Here is a 19,540-nt window from a genome sequence, read left to right as displayed (position 1 = left end):
AAGCTGTCTTGAATATGCCACCTTTAGAATTCTAAAAAAAAAAAAAAAAAAAAAAAAAATGCTTGATTACTTTCTGTATACTGGCCCTATCTCTACTTGCTCAGATATTGTAAAATTTAAATTTATGTAATTCTGTTATCGTCTTAAGAACCTCACTCCATTTCTGTGTAGCAAACCAATGAAGTCCCAGCAGAAAATCACTTGTGGGCATATGAAGCTTTTTTTTTTTTTTTTTTTTTTTTTTTTTTTAAATTGAGACAGAGTCTCTCGCTCTTGTTGCCCAGGCTGGAGTGCAGTGGTGTGATCTCTGCTCATTGCAACCTCTGCCTCCCTGGTTCAAGCAATTCTCCTACCTCAGCCTCTTGAGTAGCTGGGATTACAGGAGCGCACCACCACGCCTGGCTAGTTTTTGTATTTTTAGTAGAGACGGGGTTTCACCATGTTGGTCAGGATTATTGCAATAAGCCTGACTATATGAATTAACATATGCATAAACCATTCTGAAATAATGCTTTCAAAATGTATTATAAATCTTTTCATTTTAAAATCATTCTGGAAAAATATGGGGCATTGACAGATATACTGCAACTTATGGCCTTTACTACAGCCATACTGAATCTTATAATTTCTTCTGTAAGAAAGTTTGAGAAGTACTTACTTCAAACCATCAAAATATTCTCTGGTGTACTATATAGCAATAACGTTCTGTACTTGTTTTATACTTTAGTCTTTCCTGTCATTCCTGTTTCCTCTCCATCCTGATTTTCTGCTCTTAATTTACTTTGGTCCAGAAAACCAGATTAAAAAGAAGTTTGTTAAAGCATGTATGTTATATATGAATTAAGAATTATTTGCATGAATGCCTAACCAGGTTAGAATTTTGGAAGCCATTTCAACATACTTATCTTATTGATTTACTTCTTGGTGGTGTTTTTTCATGCACTTACACTTGTTTATACTGAGGTTGCTTAAAACCAATCACTATAAAAATGGGTACAAACCAGAAAGCTAGAACAAAAACATGCATGTATATGTATGCAGAGTTCATACTGTGGTCAGAGTTTTGTTTGAGCATTCTGGTTTGTGTCCATTTTTCTAGTGACTGGTCTTGTGTGTGTGTGTGTGTGTGTGTGTACACATATATATGGCCTATAGGTACCCATAATGAAGACGAATATAGCTTTTCAGGGGAAAGTTACTATTTTCAGAGCCAAAGCATCATTAGCATGCTATATCAACTTTTGTAGATTATAATTTCCTTTTTCATTAGGACTATCAACTCTTAAATTTTTTTCAAGCCCACTGAGACAATCACGGAGTCCAAAATACACATCAAAATGTTGTAGCATTCCAAAATTTTATTCAGTATAGTATATATGTAAATTTATTTCTTGTTTGCATTTCCATTCACAAAATAAAAATGCAAAAGTGATAGAGATCTGCAAGGAAAAGCAATGATAGAGGCTGGAATTATAGGATTTTTTTAAAAAAAGAGATGGGGTCTCACTGTGTTGCCCAGGCTAGAGCACAGTGACTATTCACAGGCACAATTACACTGCACTACAGTCTGGAACTCCTGAGCTCAAGTGATCCTCCTGCTTAGTTGAAAATACAGGAGCCCATTACTGTGCCAGCTATTTTGAGATTTTAAAAGTAATGTTATATTACATTTTAATAAAGTAGTTATTACTGTAGAAAATTCATTAATAAGCCTGACTATATGAATTAATATATGCTAACATTTTCAGTTTTTTTTAAAAATAGAAAATTAGCTAAAAATGTATTTTTCCTATACTTAAATTAATAACTTCCTTTTTAAAGGTCAAATTCTTATTGGGTATATAGTGATTATGAATTTATGTATATTTCCAGGCAAAGTTCCTGCTTTTAATGTCCTTAAAGTGTATCACATCTTTGTGGTTAGAAATAAAATGTGAGTGGCTTCTTACATTTGAGGATTTTCAATGGCACTTTTAAAATTATCTGGTCCTTTTGCCAGAGGAAAACCTTAGAAGTCACTAACTACCAGTAAGGATCCTCAACGCTCTCCCACCAGCAGAAAACATTATAAATTTCAAGAAAAATGGTCAGCTGAAGAAATATTTAACATTAGTGTTCCTTAAAAAGCTGTCCCTTTTATCTTCCTTTGAATTCATTAATTATAGATCTATCACATGATTTATAGATACCGGCAGAGATGGGGGTGGAAATTAGTCACGCTGGGAGCGCCTATCGGAGTTAAGTAGTTTGGATGCCGTTAAACGTCCCACATGACAATGAGACATGGAGATTCAGGATCAAGTGCCATGTTCCTGGATATTCTAGAACTGTGCATTTTTTCTCCAAAAATTTAGAGTTTAGTCATTTAAAAATATCAGGATTGTGTGTATTAGTCCAAATTCTTTCTTTTACCCATTACTAAATAGTGCAGATTATGAAATCCTGCATCCTTCAGAAGGAGCATCCCAAATTATCCTCAGCACACAGGAATCAAATTACTTCAATTATGTCTATTTCATATTCTGAGTGCATACATTTACAATTAGCCATGTCAGGCATTTTTCTTTCACTTAATTTCATCATCATCAAGTAGCATTTATTAAGCACAAACCTGGCTAATTAATTTTTTAGAGAATAACTGATAGTCTTAAATATATTCTATTTAACAGCCCGTAAACAATCTACCCGATATATGATATTTTTCCTTCAGCAAAAATTGCCTTTAAATGTGAATTTTTACCTTATTATTTCAAAGTTTCAATAGGACACATACCACTCCCAAAGTCAGCATACTGAAATCAAAAACACCATTCAGAACTGGTACTATAGACTTCGTGGGACTTTTACTCTCACTGCAGTGTGTTATTACAATATCTTACTTAACTTAAAAAAAACCCAAAAAACCCACTCTTCTAGTTATGTATACCTTTTTTTTTTTTTTTTTGAGACGGAGTCTCGCTCTGTCGCCCAGGCTGGAGTGCAGTGGCCGGATCTCGGCTCACTGCAAGCTCCGCCTCCCGGGTTCACGCCATTCTCCTGCCTCAGGCGCCCGCCACCTCGGCCGGCTAATTTTTTGTATTTTTTAGTAGAGACGGGGTTTCACCGTGTTAGCCAGGATGGTCTCGATTTCCTGACCTCGTGATCTGCCCGTCTCGGCCTCCCAAAGTGCTGGGATTACAGGCTTGAGCCACCGCGCCCGGCCGTATACATGTTTAAAGTAATTCTTTAGGGTAGCAAAACAAGCAACTTAAGGAAGTATAATCAATAGATGTAAAACTGCATTTTTACTAAAAAATTTCAGTTAATATGGTACATGAAAAGCAAAGAAAAACCCCTGATCTCAAAGTGAATTTAAAATGTTCAGCAAATGAACATAAAAATATCTAACATCTTCAGACTGATCACTGACACTTTATCTGTGCTTTCTGGATAAAATAAAAAGCATATTTTGATGTGGATTTAGGGAAAGGGCAAATTTTTCTCAAGGTATTTTTTCTAACTACAACAAAGACGATACTACTTTTTACTTAACAGCAACACTACCACCACATTCACTTTAAATTCCAACCACAAAAGCAAAATTTTAGAAAATCATTCTCATGGACGTCACAACTTCATTCTGCTCATAATTCTTTCAGAAGCAGTTGACATATATGCTTGTATTTAGTATATTTTAGTTCTAGAAGCAATTACACTGTATGTCAGGGGCAAACGCCCAGGAAGAAAGAAAGAAACTAAATGAAACCACAAACGTGTAATGCATGCTAGTGCTTAAGCATACTGGCATTAATGATCTAAGAAGTAATATTTGCTGTTATGGTCAATGGCCACATAGAACACTAAGAGGCACAGGTACAAGTGACGCTTCAGAGGGGTCCATGAAGAGCTCCGTATGGCACATCAGTCTGTAATCAAAAGTGGTGCAGCCTGATGCATGGAGACAAGAGTTTCTGGGCTTTATTTCTTAATGTACAGACTTGAAGTTAAATATCAAGTTGAGATTAAGCATTTGGATAATTGTGAGCAGGGTAGAATTATTGTTCTGTTGGTTTTTAGAATGAGTCAGGGACTCACTTCCAAGAGGGCGTCCTAGAGTAGCTGGCTGCTCTTGTTTCCAAATAGAGAGTTATATCCTCTATTAGAAATAACTCAAACAAGACATGACATGATAGAAAGCAACAGACTGAGAGTTAAGGAAAACAAAACAAAACAAAACAAAACAAAGCAAAGCCCTCAATTAGAGTCAAGTTATTCAGGGGTTTTAAATCTGGCATGAAGTAGCCTATCTTTGTTTATACCAACGGAGGCCCCCAGGAGAATCCAGCACACAGAACGCACAGGAAGAATTTGGTCATACCTTTCAAAGTAGTTTAGTTTTCAAAAAATCCACCTACCCTAAAGGGAAAAACACCTTGAGAACTAATTAGTGGTATGAAAGGCCAGGAGGAAAAGACTGTGTTCTGGTTGAAAGATTATTTCGTTGATTCCGGGTAAAAACCTAGGGCCAAATGCTGAGACAAAGATGCTCCCAGTGCTCCTCTCTCCTCTGCCCCAGGGATACTGTAGTCTACTATATTTGTATCCTCTCAACAGGGACAGGAACCAGTCTCAAAACAATTTTCCTAAGACAGAGTCCTGAATCATAGAATGGGTGGCAATTTTCCGAGGAGTATCAGTGGATTACTGGAACAGCAGTAGGAGAATGGAAAAATACTTCTTTTTTTTTCCTGGTTAATCAGATTTCTCGTGAACAAATCTCAGGACTCTATCCTTTATACTGCAAAAGGTAAACAAGACAAATGGATACTAAACATTCACAAGAAGGCTAAGTTCATGATTGATGCCTCTTACTGTTTAAGATCAGCTATAAATATGCTGTCCAGTGGTTTCTAATGGTGTGAGTGTCTGACTCAGCAGACCAGTGTCAGGAAAGAAATTTACATAAATGGAAAGTGAAATCTTTCTGCAAGAAACAGGACTGTTAGAAGCTGCTTAGGTAAGGAGATGCTCACTTACACAAACATGGATCTACATATTAAACCTGCTCTCCAATATCTGCTTGAGCTTAAGTTATTGCCCATAAAAAAGCGAAGATGTTTGCTTTTAATTTCCAAAAAGTCATCTCAGTTTCAATTTTACTTGGAATAAATTCTGCAAATAGAGCTGTCATTAGGAATAAGAAGAATAACTTCAAGCTGGTATCCACAAACATGACCAAGAACTCATACTCAAACCTAGCACATATTTAGATGGCTTGCCTAAGGATGACAGCACCATACAACACACCTCCAGGCCAATGGGCCCTGCTCTCTAGGAATGTGAATGGATCATATGGAAGAGACTTCATTTCAACGCAGCATAACACAGGCTCTGGAGTCAGACTGCCTGGATTCAAATCTTAAAGTAATTCCTGGCTATCTGACCACCAGAAAGGCACTAAAGGCTCTAACCTATAATTTCCACTTTGATAAAATGGCCTGAAAATAATCCAATGTAAATGTGAATAAAGTTAGATAATCTATATAAAACACCTATCCTAGTGTTCAGCATATACTAAGCACAATAAATGTGCATTGCTATTGTTGTTGTTGCTATTACTATTATTTCTCTTTTGCTCCTGGTTATGTATTTCTGAGCCAGTCTTGTTTTTATTATTTTTATTTTTCTAATTATACTTTAAGTTTTAGGGTATATGTGCACAACGTGCAGGTTTGTTACATACATATACATGTGCCATGTTGGTGTGCTGCACCCATTAACTCATCATTTACATTAGGTGTATCTCCTAACGCTATCCCTTCCCGCTCCCCCCACCCCACGACAGGCCCCACGACAGGTGTGTGATGTTCCCCACTCTGTGTCCAAGTGTTCTCATTGTTCAACTCCCACCTCTGAGTGAGAACATGCAGTGTTTGGTTTTCTATTCTTGCAATAGTCTGCTCAGAATGATGGTTTCCAGCTACATCCATGTCCCTACAAAAGATATGAACTCATCCTTTTTTATGGCTGCATAGTATTCTATGGTGTATATGTGCCACATTTTCTTAATCCAGTCTATCATTGACGGACATTTGGTTTGGTTCCAAGTCTTTGCTGTTGTGAATAGTGCCACAATAAACATACATGTGCATGTGTCTTTATAGCAGCATGATTTATAATCCTTTGGGTGTATACCCAGTAATGGGATGGCTGAGTCAAATGATATTTCTAGTTCTTGATCCTTGAGGAAATGCCACACTGTCTTCCACAATGGTTGAACTAGTTTACAGTCCTACCAACAGTGTGAAAGTGTTCCTATTTCTCCACATCCTCTCCAGCACCTGTTGTTTCTTGACTTTTTAATGATTGTCATTCTAACTGGTGTGAAATGGTATCTCATTGTGGTTTTGATTTGCATTTCTCCGATGGCCAGTGATGATGAGCATTCTTTTCATGTGTCTGTTGGCTGCATAAATGTCTTCTTTTGAGAAGTGTCTGGTCATATCCTTTGCCCACTTTTTGATGGGGTTGATTTTTTCTTGTAAATTTGTTTAAGTTCTTTGTAGGTTCTGGATATTAGCCCTTAGTCAGATGGGTAGATTGCAAAAATTTTCTCCCATTCTGTAGGTTGCCTGTTCACTCTGATGGTAGTTTCTTTTGCTGTGCAGAAGCTCTTTAGTTCAACTAGATCCCATTTGTCAATTTTGGCTTTTGTTGCCATTGCTTTTGGTGTTTTAGTCATGAAGTCCTTGCCCATGCCTATGTCCCGAATGGTATTGCCTAGGTTTTCTTCTAGGGTTTTTATGGTTTAAGGTCTGACATTTAAGTCTTTAATCCATCTTGAATTAACTTTTGTATAAGGTGTACAGAAGGGATCCAGTTTCAGCTTTCCACATATGGCTAGCCAGTTTTCCCAGCACCATTTATTAACTAGGGAATCCTTTCCCCATTTCTTGTTTTTGTCAGGTTTGTCAAAGATCAGATGGTTGTAGATGTGTGATATTATTTCTGAGGGCTCTGTTCTGTTCCATTGGTCTATTTCTCTGTTTTGGTACCATGCTGTTTTGGTTACTGTAGCCTTGTAGTATAGTTTGAAGTCAGGTAGTATGATGCCTCCAGCTTTGTTCTTTGACGTAGGATTGTCTTGGCAATGTGGGCTCTTTTCTGGTTCCATATGAATTTTAAAGTAGTTTTTTCCAATTCTGTGAAGAAAGTCATTGGTGGCTTGATGGGGATGCCATTGAATCTATAAATCACCTTGGGCAACATGGCCATTTTCATGATATTGATTCTTCCTATCCATGAGCATGAAATGTTCTTCCATTTGTTTGTGTCCTCTTTTATTTTGTTGAGCAGTGGTTTGCAGTTCTCCTTAAAGAGGTCCTTCATATCCCTTGTAAGTTGGATTCCTAGGTATTTTATTCTCTTTGAAGCAATTCTGAATGGGAGTTCACTCATGATTTGGCTCTCTCTTTGTCTGTTATTGGTGTATAGGAATGCTTGTGATTTTTGCACATTGGTTTTATATCCTGAGACTTTGCTGAACTTGCTCATCAGCTTAAGGAGATTTTGGTATGAGACGATGGGGTTCTCTAAATATACAGTCACATCATCTGCAAACAGGGAAAATTTGACTTCCTCTTTTCCTAAATGAATACCCTTTCTTTCTTTCTCCTGCCTGACTGCCCTGGCCAGAACTTCCAACACTATGTTGAATAGGAGTGGTGAGAGAGGGCATCCCTGTCTTGTGCCAGTTTTCAAAGGGAATGCTTCCAGTTTTTGCCCATTCAGTATGATATTGGCTGTGGGTTTGTCATAAATAGCTCTCATTATTTTGAGATACATCCCATCAATACCTAATTTATTGCGAGATTTTAGCATGAAGGGCTCTTGAATTTTGTCAAAGGCCCTTTCTGCATCAATTGAGATAATCATGTGGTTTTTGTCTTTGGTTCTGTTTATATGATGGATTACATTTACTGATTTGCGAATGTTGAACCAGCCTTGCATCCCAGGGAGGAAGCCAACTTAATCATACTGGATAAGCTTTTTGATGTGCTGCTGGATTTGGTTTACCAGTATTTTATTGAGGATTTTTGCATTCATGTTCATCAGGGACACTGGCCTAAAATTCTCTTTTTTTTGTTGTGTCTCTGCCAGGCTTTGGTATCAGGATGATGTTGGCCTCATAAAATGAGTTAGGGAGGATTTCTATTGATTTTTCTATTGATTGGAATAGTTTCAGAAGGAATGGTACCAGCTTCTCTCTGTACCTTCTCTCTGTACCACAGAATTCGGCTGTGAATCCGTCTGGTCCGGGACTTTTTTTTGGTTGGTAGGCTACTGATTATTGCCTCAATTTCAGAGCTTGTTATTGGTCTATTCAGGGATTCAACTTCTTCCTGGTTTAGTCTTGGGAGGGTGTATGTGTCCAGGAATTTATTCATTTCTTCTAGATTTTCCAGTTTATTTGCATAGAGGTGTTTATAATATTCTCTGATGGTAGTTTGTATTTCTGTAGGATTGGTGGTAATATCCCCTTTATCATTTTTTATTGCATCTATTTGATTCTTCTTTCTTTTCTCCTTTATTAGCCTTGCTAGTGGTCTATCAATTTCGTTGATCTTTTCAAAAAACCAGCTCCTGGATTCATTGATTGTTTGAAGGGTGTTTTGTGTCTCTATCTCCTTTAGTTCTGCTCTGATCTTAGTTATTTCTTGCCTTCTGCTAGCTTTTGAATGTGTTTGCTCTTGCTTCTCTAGTTCTTTTAATTGTGATGTTAGGGTATCAATTTTAGATCTTTCCTGCTCTCTCTTGTGGGCATTTAGTACTATAAATTTCCCTCTACACACTGCTTTAAATGTGTCCTAGAGATTCTGGTATGTTGTATGTTTGTTCTCATTGGTTTCAAACAACATCTTTATGTCTGCCTTCATTTTGTTATCTACCCAGTAGTCAGTTAGGAGCAGGCTGTTCAGTTTCCATGTAGTTGAGTGGTTTTGAGTGAGTTTCTTAGTCCTGAGTTCTAGTTTGATTGCACTGTGGTCTAAGAGACAGTTTGTTATAATTTCTGTTCTTGTACATTTGCTGAGGAGTGCTTTACTTCCAACTACGTGGTCAATTTTAGAATAAGGGTGTTGTGGTGCTGAGAAGAATGTATATTCTGTTGATTTGTGGTGGAGAGTTCTGTAGATGTCTATTCCATTCACTTGGTGCAGAGCTGAGTTCAAGTCCTGGATATCATTGTTAACTTTCTGTCTCATTGATCTGTCTAATGTTGACAGTGGGGTGCTAAAATCTCCCATTATTATTGTGTGGGAGTCTAAGTCTCTTTGTAGGTCTCTAAGGACTTGCTTTATGAATCTGGGTGCTCCTTTACTGGATGCATACACATTTAGGATAGTTAGCTCTTCCTGTTGAATTGATTCCTTTACCATTATGTAACAACCTTGTCTCTTTTGACCTTTGTTGGTTTAAAGTCTGTTTTATCAGAGACTAGGATTGCAATCCCTGCTTTTGTTTTGTTTTGTTTTGTTTTGCATTTGCTTGGTAGATCTTCCTCCATCCCTTTATTTTGAGCCTATGTGTGTGTCTGCACGTGAGACGGGTCTCCGGAATACAGCACACTGATTGGTTTTTACTCTTTATTCAATTTGTCAGTCTGTGTCTTTTAACTGGAGAATTTAGCCCATTTACATTTAAGGTTAATATTGTTATGTGTGAATTTGTTCCAGTCATTATGATGTTAGCTGATTATTTTGCCCGTTAGTTGATACAGTTTCTTCCTAGCATCAATGATTTTTACAATTTGGCATGTTTTTTGCAGTGGCTGGTACCAGTTGTTCCTTTCCATGTTTAGTGCTTCTTCAGGAGCTCTTGTAAGGCAGGCCTGGTGGTGACAGAATCTCTCAGCATTTGCTTATCTGTAAAGGATTTTATTTCTCCTTCACTAATGAAGCTTAGTTTGGCTGGATATGAAATTCTGGGTTGAAAATTCTTTTCTTTAAGAATGTTGAATATGGCCTCCACTCTCTTCTGGCTTGTAGAGTTTCTGCTGAGAGATCTGCTGTTAGTCTGATGGGCTTCCCTTTGTGGGTAACCCGACCTTTCTCTCTGGCTGCCCTTAACATTTTTTCCTTCATTTCAACCTTGTAGAATCTGACAATTATGTATCTTGGAGTTGCTGTTCTTGAGGGGTATCTTTGTGGGGTTCTCTGTATTTCCTGAATTTGAATGTTGGCCTGCCTTGCTAGGTTAGGGAAATTCTCCTGCATAATATCTCGAAGAGTGTTTTCCAACTTGATTCCATGCTCCCTGTCACTTTTAGGTACACCAATCAAACGCAGATTTCGTCTTTTCACATAGTCCCGTATGTGACACTAGAGGAGGCAGTCTGTCCATCCTCAGATCTCAAACTCCATGCTAGGAGAACCATTACTCTCTTCAAAGCTGCCAGACAGGGACGTTTAAGTCTGCAGAAGTTTCTGCTGTCTTTTGTTCAGCTATGCCCTGCCCTCAGAGGTGGAGTCTACAGATGCAGGCAGGCCTCCTTGAGCTGTGGTGGGCTCCACCCAGTTCAAGCTTCCGGCTGCTCTGTTTACCTACTTAAGCCTCGGCAATGGCGGACACCTCTACCCCAGCCTCGCTGCCACCTTGCAGTTCGATCTCAGACTGCTGTGTTAGCAGTGAGCGAGGCTCCGTGGGTGTGGGACCCTCTAAGCCAGGTGCAGGATATAATCTCCTGGTGTGCCGTTTACTAAGACCGCTGGAAAAGCACAGTATTAGGGTGAGAGTGTCCCAATTTTCCAGGTACCATCTGTCACGGCTTCCCTGGGCTAGGAAAGGGAATTCACCGACCCTTTGTGCTTCCCATGTGAGGTGATCCTGCCCTGCTTTGGCTTGCAGTCCATGGGCTGTACCCACTGTCTGACAAGCCCTAGTGAGATGAACCCAGTGCCCCAGTAGGAAATGCAGAAATCACTCGTCTTCTGCGTTGCTCATGCTGGGAGCTGTAGACTGGAGCTGTTCCTATTCTGCCATCTTGGAACCTCCCCTAGGAGCCAGTTTTATAGATTGAGTGATGGGACTCAATTCTTTACCCTTCTCTGTATCCACATCTTTGCCATAACTCAGCCATATGACTTGCTTTGACCAGTGGCCTGTGTGTGGGGTGACAGTGGGCCAGTTTGGAGCCCGCGGATTTACCCACTGCCACTGGCCCTCTGACACCTTGAGACACAGGAGGGACATGCCCCAGCTAGCCTGCTGATCCAAGGAGCAGTAGGAAGCAGTGGAGCACACTTGGATCTGCAGAGTTTCAGTGGGATCAAGAGACACCAGCCTGAATCAGAATCCTCCCCAAACCCCAGCTCCCCTGCACAGAGCTATGAGAAAAATAAAGGCTTATTGAGGTATATTACTGAAAAATTATGACTATTTATTATGTGACAAAAGCTAACTAAACCAAGGAGTAAACCGAAGAGGTGTCTATCCAAAGTGCATTTATTTCACAGTGAAAAAGGCATTATCTCCATATCTAGTCTAAAACAAAAGTGGAAGGGTAAGTGTGAGAAGATAGTTGCTTCAACGAAGCCAGAATTCTAGGTGCAGAGGTGTTCTATGTATAGTGTAACAGGGCCTTCTTGGCTTTGCTGTGGGAGAGGGCAGACGTTATTCATATCACGATTATTTTCAGACGGCTAACATTGATCAGCAGCCGGTGACAGGCGCTGTGCTAAACACTGGACACACATCGTCTCCTTTAGTCTTAACAGCGGCACGAGGAGCCAGGCACTGCAAATTTCACCAATGAGGAAACTGAGGAAGTCGAGGCCGAGCAGCTTGCCTCCATTCACAGGGAGAGAGTAGGTAAGGCAGAATTCAAACTCAAGAAGTCTCCTTGCACGGTATGAGATAATAATGATGGTGGCGAGAGGTGCAAACGTGCATCCTTCCTCTATCATCACTTTACTGTTTTCATCACATTGTGTGTACTGACTTATTTAATCCTAGAAGCCTATGAAGTAGGTATTATTTATTATCACCATTCTACCGGTGAGGAAATGGGAGACAGCTGGTCAAGACCCTTGCCTACATTTCCATATAGCTAGTAAGGACTGAGTTGGACTTGAACACGGGCCATCTAGCTAACCAGTACACTATGTTAATAGTTATTAACACATTGCTCACCTCAAGGTGAAAGGACTGAAGCATGATCTTCCTTCTTTTTCTGGAAATCTATAAGCTTCTCTAAGTATTCAAAACGAAACATGCATTCTTGGCACCATGGTTTTCTTCAAGTGTTTAAAACGTGATAAATGGCCTTTAATTTATACTGCAATCACTCTCAGGCTCCCCTGAGCTTTCATTCTTGCAAGCACAATTGTCTTATTTGCTGCCTTTATGTTTACTTGTTTTTAGTTTTGTTTTTCTGGTTGTGTACTTTTAGGCTCAACTCTGTCAGTTTACAAATTCAGAGGAATCCTAATGGAGTAATAAAAAGTATGCAAAAAAGAATGTGAATCATGATGGGTTTTTAGAGGTAACTCTAAAGAGTAAAAATAGCCAGTTAAGGGACAAAAACAGCAGCCAGCTATTCCCCAGATCTGTTCACACATGTATTTTCTGTATCTGGCGGGAAAGTCTCAGTGGCCTCAAGTCTTCAGGCACTTTCCATTCAGTCTCTAAGTACAACAGTCACATCTGCAAGTGCCTTCTCAAAGGACGTACAAATGTCATTCCTACCCACCTTAAAAGCAGCGCCTCCATGAATGATGGATTTGATAAAAATCCCCAAGTCTGTTCCAGTTTCTCTGGATTTGTTCCCTTTCAAGCTCACCCCAAGGCCAGCAGAACCTGAATCATTCAGGGGGATCTCAAAGGTGAGCTGCTCGCTTGTCTCCAGGGAGAGTGCACAGCAGTCAGGTTCTCCTTTCTGTTAGGGGAATACACATGAAAAGAGTGAAGAGAAGAAAGCAGATTAATATTTCACTCTCTCAGATGACCAGACACAGATGCAATCAGCTGGACAGGATGACTGGACCTCTAACAGCTATAATCGGCTCCTGGCAGGCAAAGGCTGGTCTTCCTTCTCCACAAGGAGCCACAGTCACATCCATGGAGCAGGGGAAGAGGTCTCAGGGAATAATATTTGGTAATTGTCAATAGAGTGGATCGTTTGGCAAGTCAGAGTGATGCAATCTGAAACAACTCCCAAGCCTTTGGAAATTTAGCAAGATATTCTCCATAATAAACAAGGCTGGACATTAGACTTAGGGTATCCTGGGTATCAGAAGATATCTTAGAGATAATGGAGTCTTAACATCTTCACCTTACAGATGAAGAAACACAGCTTAGTGTAGAAACGTCTTAAAATTCCAGGAAAATATTTGGCATACATAATTTAAAACATACCATTTACTATGGAAACAACACTATTGGTAAAGTTTGTTAATAAGATGCAGAATACTGAAGAAATGAGATCTTATTTTAAAGTTGAGAAAAATGATTTATAATGGATATCATCAAATGAAATTTCACTTTGTCAAAACTCATGCTTTCAGCCTGCTTCTTTGGGTAGTATAACTCGCTGGCATTACATTTTTAAACTTAAACAAAAATGATTATGTACAACAAATATTCATGTCATATTTGACAAATGACACCTAGCCACAAGCATACTGGTCTCAAGGAATACAGAGTATGGTGGCAAAAGGCATATTTAGGGCTCAGGTCTCCAGGGAGAAGTATGAGGTTAATCATATTTGGTCCCTAGTGTTTTCAAATATGCAGCAGTAGGAACGGACAAGTGCTGCCCACATAGGATCTTTGTGGGCCTCCCTTCTGCATTCCTCTCAAGCTTGTAGAAATGTAAAACGGCCACAGTGTTCAACTGAAAATTTTGACAATGAGATACCCCTGGAAATGATCAAGTCATTCTAGGTTGGTAGTTCCTTCCTTTCTATAATTATGTCTAGAGACTCTCATCTTAAGGTCACACTGAAGGGACTCTTATGTAAAATTACATATTTAAAAAATTACTATGAATGTCTGAATGTCAGTCACATATAACTACAAAATCAGAAGTAGCAAAGAACCCATAATTAAAACAGGATTAAGAGGTCGGATCACAGCCAGATCAACTGATGTGGCATTTTCAACCCCTCCCCAAATAGAGAAAATCCACATCTAACTTTTAAAGAAATAGTCCTTTCATTTGATTTTCTTATAAGTGAAGTTATCTGTGAAGATTTTGACAATAGGTTGTTCAAAGAAATGAAACTTTATGGCTTAATAAATCTATTACAAGTGAGCTCTTTTAACTAACTCATTATGTTGTTACCTAAAAAACAAATCCCATTATTTGATTCAAACTAGCTGTCTTTTTTCCATTGGAATGCCAGAGTTTAGTACTAAATGTAAACTATTAGCCTTCATCTTTGTCTTTCAAAATGCCCAATTTAAAATCCATAACATTTCACAATCATTTATGTTTCCAGGCCTCTCTGGGATTTGCTTAATTTCAGTCTAATAAAGTTCCACTGAATTAAAGTGCAAATTAAGGGAAAACCATCCTACTGTAAGTTTGTGAACACCATTTCAAGAGAAAAAGGTTCTCTGGCTTTTGTCTGTCGGAGACAAAGAGACAAGAACTAGCTTTGCTTTAGTAATTCCTTCAAATCACTTCATTTTATGATTAAATAATTCCTCTTTTGGCAATTAGATTTAATTCTCCGTAAGACTGACAACCACTGTTTGCACTAACACTTATCATTCATTATTAAAGTGGTAGAAGCAAAATAGAAATCAGGTCGCATTATGGTTATCTTTTCTTTCAAAAAAATTTTTTAAGTCTGTGACATCTGTGATTCAAAAATACAACAGAAACAATACACTGGAGACTAACAATGATTGACTACTTCATTTCTGAGTACTTTACACATATTAATACACTTATGTTTCACAGCAAACCTGTGAGGTTTATTGTCATGTCCATTTCACAGATGAGGAAACTGAGGTGCACAGCAGATAAACGCCATGCTGTCAGAAGACTTGGAATGTGGAAGCTTTGTGGGGCTCAGGCACAGTGTGGTTCCTGTGTCAGACTTTTTTATTTTATCTTTTTCTCTAGTGAATAGTTCTGAGGGGTCTACTACATTTTCATGTTTGACATTATACAATATCCATTTTCGACAAAAGATACAATTATAAGGGACACATTTTCTATAAACTATGATGTGGAAGGTGTTTTATTATTTTTTCTTTATAAATGTATATTTTAATTGACAAATCTTTTTTTTTTTTAAAGTTTACTCTGTGGTTTATTTTAAACAAATTCAATTCAGCATCCAGGTATTACTGCTCCACCAGCCAACTGAAGTACTTATTTTTAAAAGTATATTTCTGACTTTAAACACTTAAATCCATTGTGGTTTATCATGTCAATGTATAAGAATAACTTAACCTTGTTTTCTTTTTAATGATTTTTTTTATGATTATACTTTAAGTTCTAGCATACAAGTGCACAACATGCAGAGTTGTTACATATGTATACATGTGCCATGTTGGTGTGCTGCACCCATTAACTCATCATTTCCATTAGGTATTTCTCCTAATGCTACCCCTCCCCTCTCCCTCCACCCCACAACAAGCCCCAGTGTGTGAAGTTCCCCTTCCTGAGTCCAGGTGTTCTCACTGTTCAATTCTTACCTATGAGTGAGAACACGCACTGTTTGGTTTTCTGTCCTTGTGATAGTTTGCTCAGAATAATGGTTTACAGCTTCATCCATGTCCCTACAAAAGACATGAACTCATCCTTTTTTATGGCTGCATAGTATTCCATGGTGTATATGTGCCAAATTTTCTTAATCCAGTCTGTCGTTGATGGACATTCGGGTCAGTTCCAAGTCTTTGCTGTTGTGAACAGTGCCGCAATAAACATACGTGTGCATGTGTCTTTATAGCAGCATGATTTATAATCCTTTGGGTATATACCCAGTAATGGGATGGCTGGGTCAAATGGTATTTCTAGTTCTAGATCCTTGAGGAATCACCACACTGTCTTCCACAATGGTTGAACTAGTTTACAGTCCTACCAACAGTGTGAAAGTGTTCCTATTTCTCCACATCCTCTCCAGCACCTGTTGTTTCCTGACATTTTAATGATAGCCATTCTAACTGGTGTGAAATGGTATCTCATTGTGGTTTTGATTTGCATTTCTCTGATGGTCAGTGATGATGAGTATTTTTTCATGTGTCTGTTGGCTGCATAAATGTCTTCTTTGGAGAAGTGTCTGGTCATATCCTTTGCCCACTTTTTGATGGGGTTGTTTGACTTTTTCTTGTAAATTTGTTTACGTTCTTTGTAGATTCTGGATATTAGCCCTTAGTCAGATAGGTAGATTGTAAAAATTTTCTCCCATTCTGTAGGTTGCCTGTTCACTCTGATGGTAGTTTCTTTTGCTGTGCAGAAGCTCTTTAGTTCAACTAGATCCCATTTGTCAATTTTGGCTTTTGTTGCCATTGCTTTTGGTGTTTTAGTCATGAAGTCCTTGCCCATGCCTATGTCCCGAATGGTATTGCCTAGGTTTTCTTCTAGGGTTTTTATGGTTTTAGGTCTGACATTTAAGTCTTTAATCCATCTTGAATTAATTTTTGTATAAGGTGTAAGGAAGGCATCTAGTTTCAGCTTTCTACATATGGCTAGCCAGTTTTCCCAGCACCATTTATTAAATAGGGAATCCTTTCCCCATTTCTTGTTTTTGTCAGGTTTGTCAAAGATCAGATGGTTGTAGATGTGTGATATTATTTCTGAGGGCTCTGTTCTATTCCATTGGTCTATATCTCTGTTTTGGTACCAGTACCATGCTGTTTTCATTACTGTAGCCTTGTAGTATAGTTTGAAGTCAGGTAGCGTGATGCCTCCAGCTTTGTTCTTTTGGCTTAGTATTGTCTTGGCAATGTGGGCTCTTTTTTGGTTCCATATGAATTTTAAAGTAGTTTTTTCCAATTCTGTGAAGAAAGTCATTGGTAGCTTGATGGGGATGGCACTGAATCTATAAATTACTTTGGGCAGTATGGCCATTTTCATGCTTTGATCTTTCCTATCCATGAGCATGGAATGTTCCTCCATTTTGTTCCAAGATGGCCACATAGGAACAGCTCCAGTCTATAGCTCCCAGCATGAGCGACACAGAAGACGGGTGATTTCTGCATTTCCAACTGAGCTTTGAAGAGAGCAGTGGTTCTCCCAGTACAGAGTTTGAGATCTAAGAACGGACAGACTCTCTTCTCTAGTGGGTCCCTGACCCCTGAGTAGCCTAACTGGGAGACACCTCCCAGTCGGGGCCAAATGATACCTCATACAGCCGGGTGCCCCTCTGAGATGAAGCTTCCAGAGGAAGATCAGGCAGCACCATTTGCTATTCTGCAGTATTTGCTATTCTGCAGCCTCCGCTGGTGATACCCAGGCAAACAGGTCTGGAGTGGACCTCCAGCAAACTCCAAGAGACCTACAGCTGAGGGTCCTGACTGTTAGAAGGAAAACCAACAAACGGAAAGGAATAGCAGCAACGGAAAAAAGCTGGATGGTGAATCACTTCGACAAGTTGATAGTTGTAGGTTTCAGAAGATCGGTAATAACAAAACTTCTCCAAGCTAAAGAAGGATGTTCGAATCCATTCCGAAGAAGCTAAAAATCTGAAAAAAGATTAGACGAATAGCTAACTACAATAAACAGTGTAGAGAAGACCCTAAATGATCTGATGGAGCTGAAAACCATGGCACGAGAGCTACGTGACGCATGCACAAGCTTCAGTAGCCGAATTGATCAAGTGGAAAAAAGGGTATCAGTGATTGAAGATCAAATGAATGAAATGAAGTGAGAAGTTTAGAGAAAAAAGAGAAAAAAGAAATGAAGAAAGCCTCCAAGAAATATGGGACTATGTGAAAAGACCAAATCTACGTTTGATTGGTGTACCTAAAAGTGACAGGGAGCATGGAATCAAGTTGGAAAACACTCTTCGGGATATTATCCAGGAGAACTTCCCTAACCTAGCAAGGCAGGCCAACATTCAAATTCAGGAAATACAGAGAACGCTACAAAGATACTCCTCAAGAAGAGCAACTCCAAGATGCAAAATTGTCAGATTCTACAAGGTTGAAATGAAGGAAAAAATGTTATGCACAGCCAGAGAGAAAGGTCGGGTTACCCACAAAGGGAAGCCCATCAGACTAAGAGCAGATCTCTCGGCAGAAACTCTACAAGCCAGAAGAGAGTGGGGGCCAATATTCAACATTCTTAAAGAGAAGAATTTTCAACCCAGAATTTCATATCCAGCCAAACTAAGCTTCATAAGTCAAGGAGAAATAAAATCCTTTACAGATACGCAAATTCTGAGAGACTCTGTCACCACCAGGCCTGCCTTACAAGAGTTCCGGAGGGAAGCACTAAACACAGAAAGGAACAACTGGTACCAGCCACTGCAAAAATATGCCAAATTGTAAAAATCATCAATGCTAGGAAGAAACTGCATCAACTAACGGGCAAAATAACCAGCTAACATCATAATGACAGGATCATATTCACACATAACAATATTAACCTTAAATGTAAATGGGCTAAATTCTCCAATTAAAAGACACAGACTGGCAAGTTGGATAAAGAGTCAAGACCCATCAGTGTGCTGTATTCAGGAGACCCATTTCACATGCAGAGACACACATAGGCTCAAAATAAAGGGATGGAGGAAGATCTACCAAGCAAATAGAAAACAAAACAAAGCAAAAAAGCAGGGGTTGCAATCTTAGTCTCTGATAAAACAGACTTTAGATCAAGAAAGATCAAAAGAGACAAAGAAGGCCATTATATAATTGTAAAGGGATCAGTTCCACAAGAAGAGCTAACTATCCTAAATATATACGCACGTAATACAGGAGTACCCAGATTCATAAAGCAAGTCCTTAGAGACTTACAAAGAGACTTAGACTCCCACACAATAATAATGGGAGACTTTAACACCCCACTGTCAACATTAGACAGATCAATGAGACAGAAAGTTAACAAGGATATCCAGGACTTGAACTCAGCTCTGCACCAAGTGGACCTAATAGTCATCTACAGTACTCTCCACCACAAATCAACAGAATATACATTCTTCTCAGCACCACATTGCACTTATTCTAAAATTGACCACATAGTTGGAAGTAAAGCACCTCTCAGAAAATGTAAAAGAACAGAAATCATGACATATCAAAATGATATGTTTATGGAATACAGCATGGTGTTTTAAACTATGTATACATTGTGGAATAGCTAAATTGAGCTAATTAACATATGCATTACCTTATATTCTTACGAATTTCTGTGTGTGTGTTGAGAACACTTAAATTCTACTCTCCTAGAGATTTTCAAGTATAAACTACAAGGTTATTAACTATTGCCACTATGTAGTTGGATATACCTCTTTAACTTACTCCTCCTAACTGAGATTGTGTCTTTTGACCAACATTTCCCCACTCTTCCCCTCCTCTGTGCTTGTAACCACCATTCTACTCTGTGAGT

At 38.9% G+C, this 19,540-nt stretch overlaps 1 protein-coding gene across 15 annotated transcripts in view; it reads right to left on the bottom strand.

Moving 5' to 3' along the window:
- PARD3B (par-3 family cell polarity regulator beta) overlaps positions 1-19,540 on the bottom strand; it is a 1,095,492-nt gene that overhangs the window by 456,431 nt on the left and 619,521 nt on the right. For 14 of the 15 annotated variants that reach the window (XR_002516428.2, XR_002516429.2, XR_002516430.2 and 11 more), the window contains one exon: positions 12,728-12,913. The exons of the other annotated variant lie outside the window; for it this stretch is intronic. Coding sequence is in view for 11 of the 14 variants with exons in the window: in XM_021924389.2 (XP_021780081.1) it covers positions 12,728-12,913 (186 nt within the window). In the remaining 3 variants the exon portion in view is untranslated. The remainder of the gene's footprint in view (positions 1-12,727; positions 12,914-19,540) is intronic. 15 annotated transcript variants of the gene reach the window in all.

Source organism: Papio anubis, chromosome 10 (assembly GCF_008728515.1).
Source record: "Papio anubis isolate 15944 chromosome 10, Panubis1.0, whole genome shotgun sequence".
NCBI classification, from domain to species: Eukaryota; Metazoa; Chordata; class Mammalia; order Primates; family Cercopithecidae; genus Papio; species Papio anubis.
This window is presented reverse-complemented; position numbering and strand designations above follow the sequence as displayed.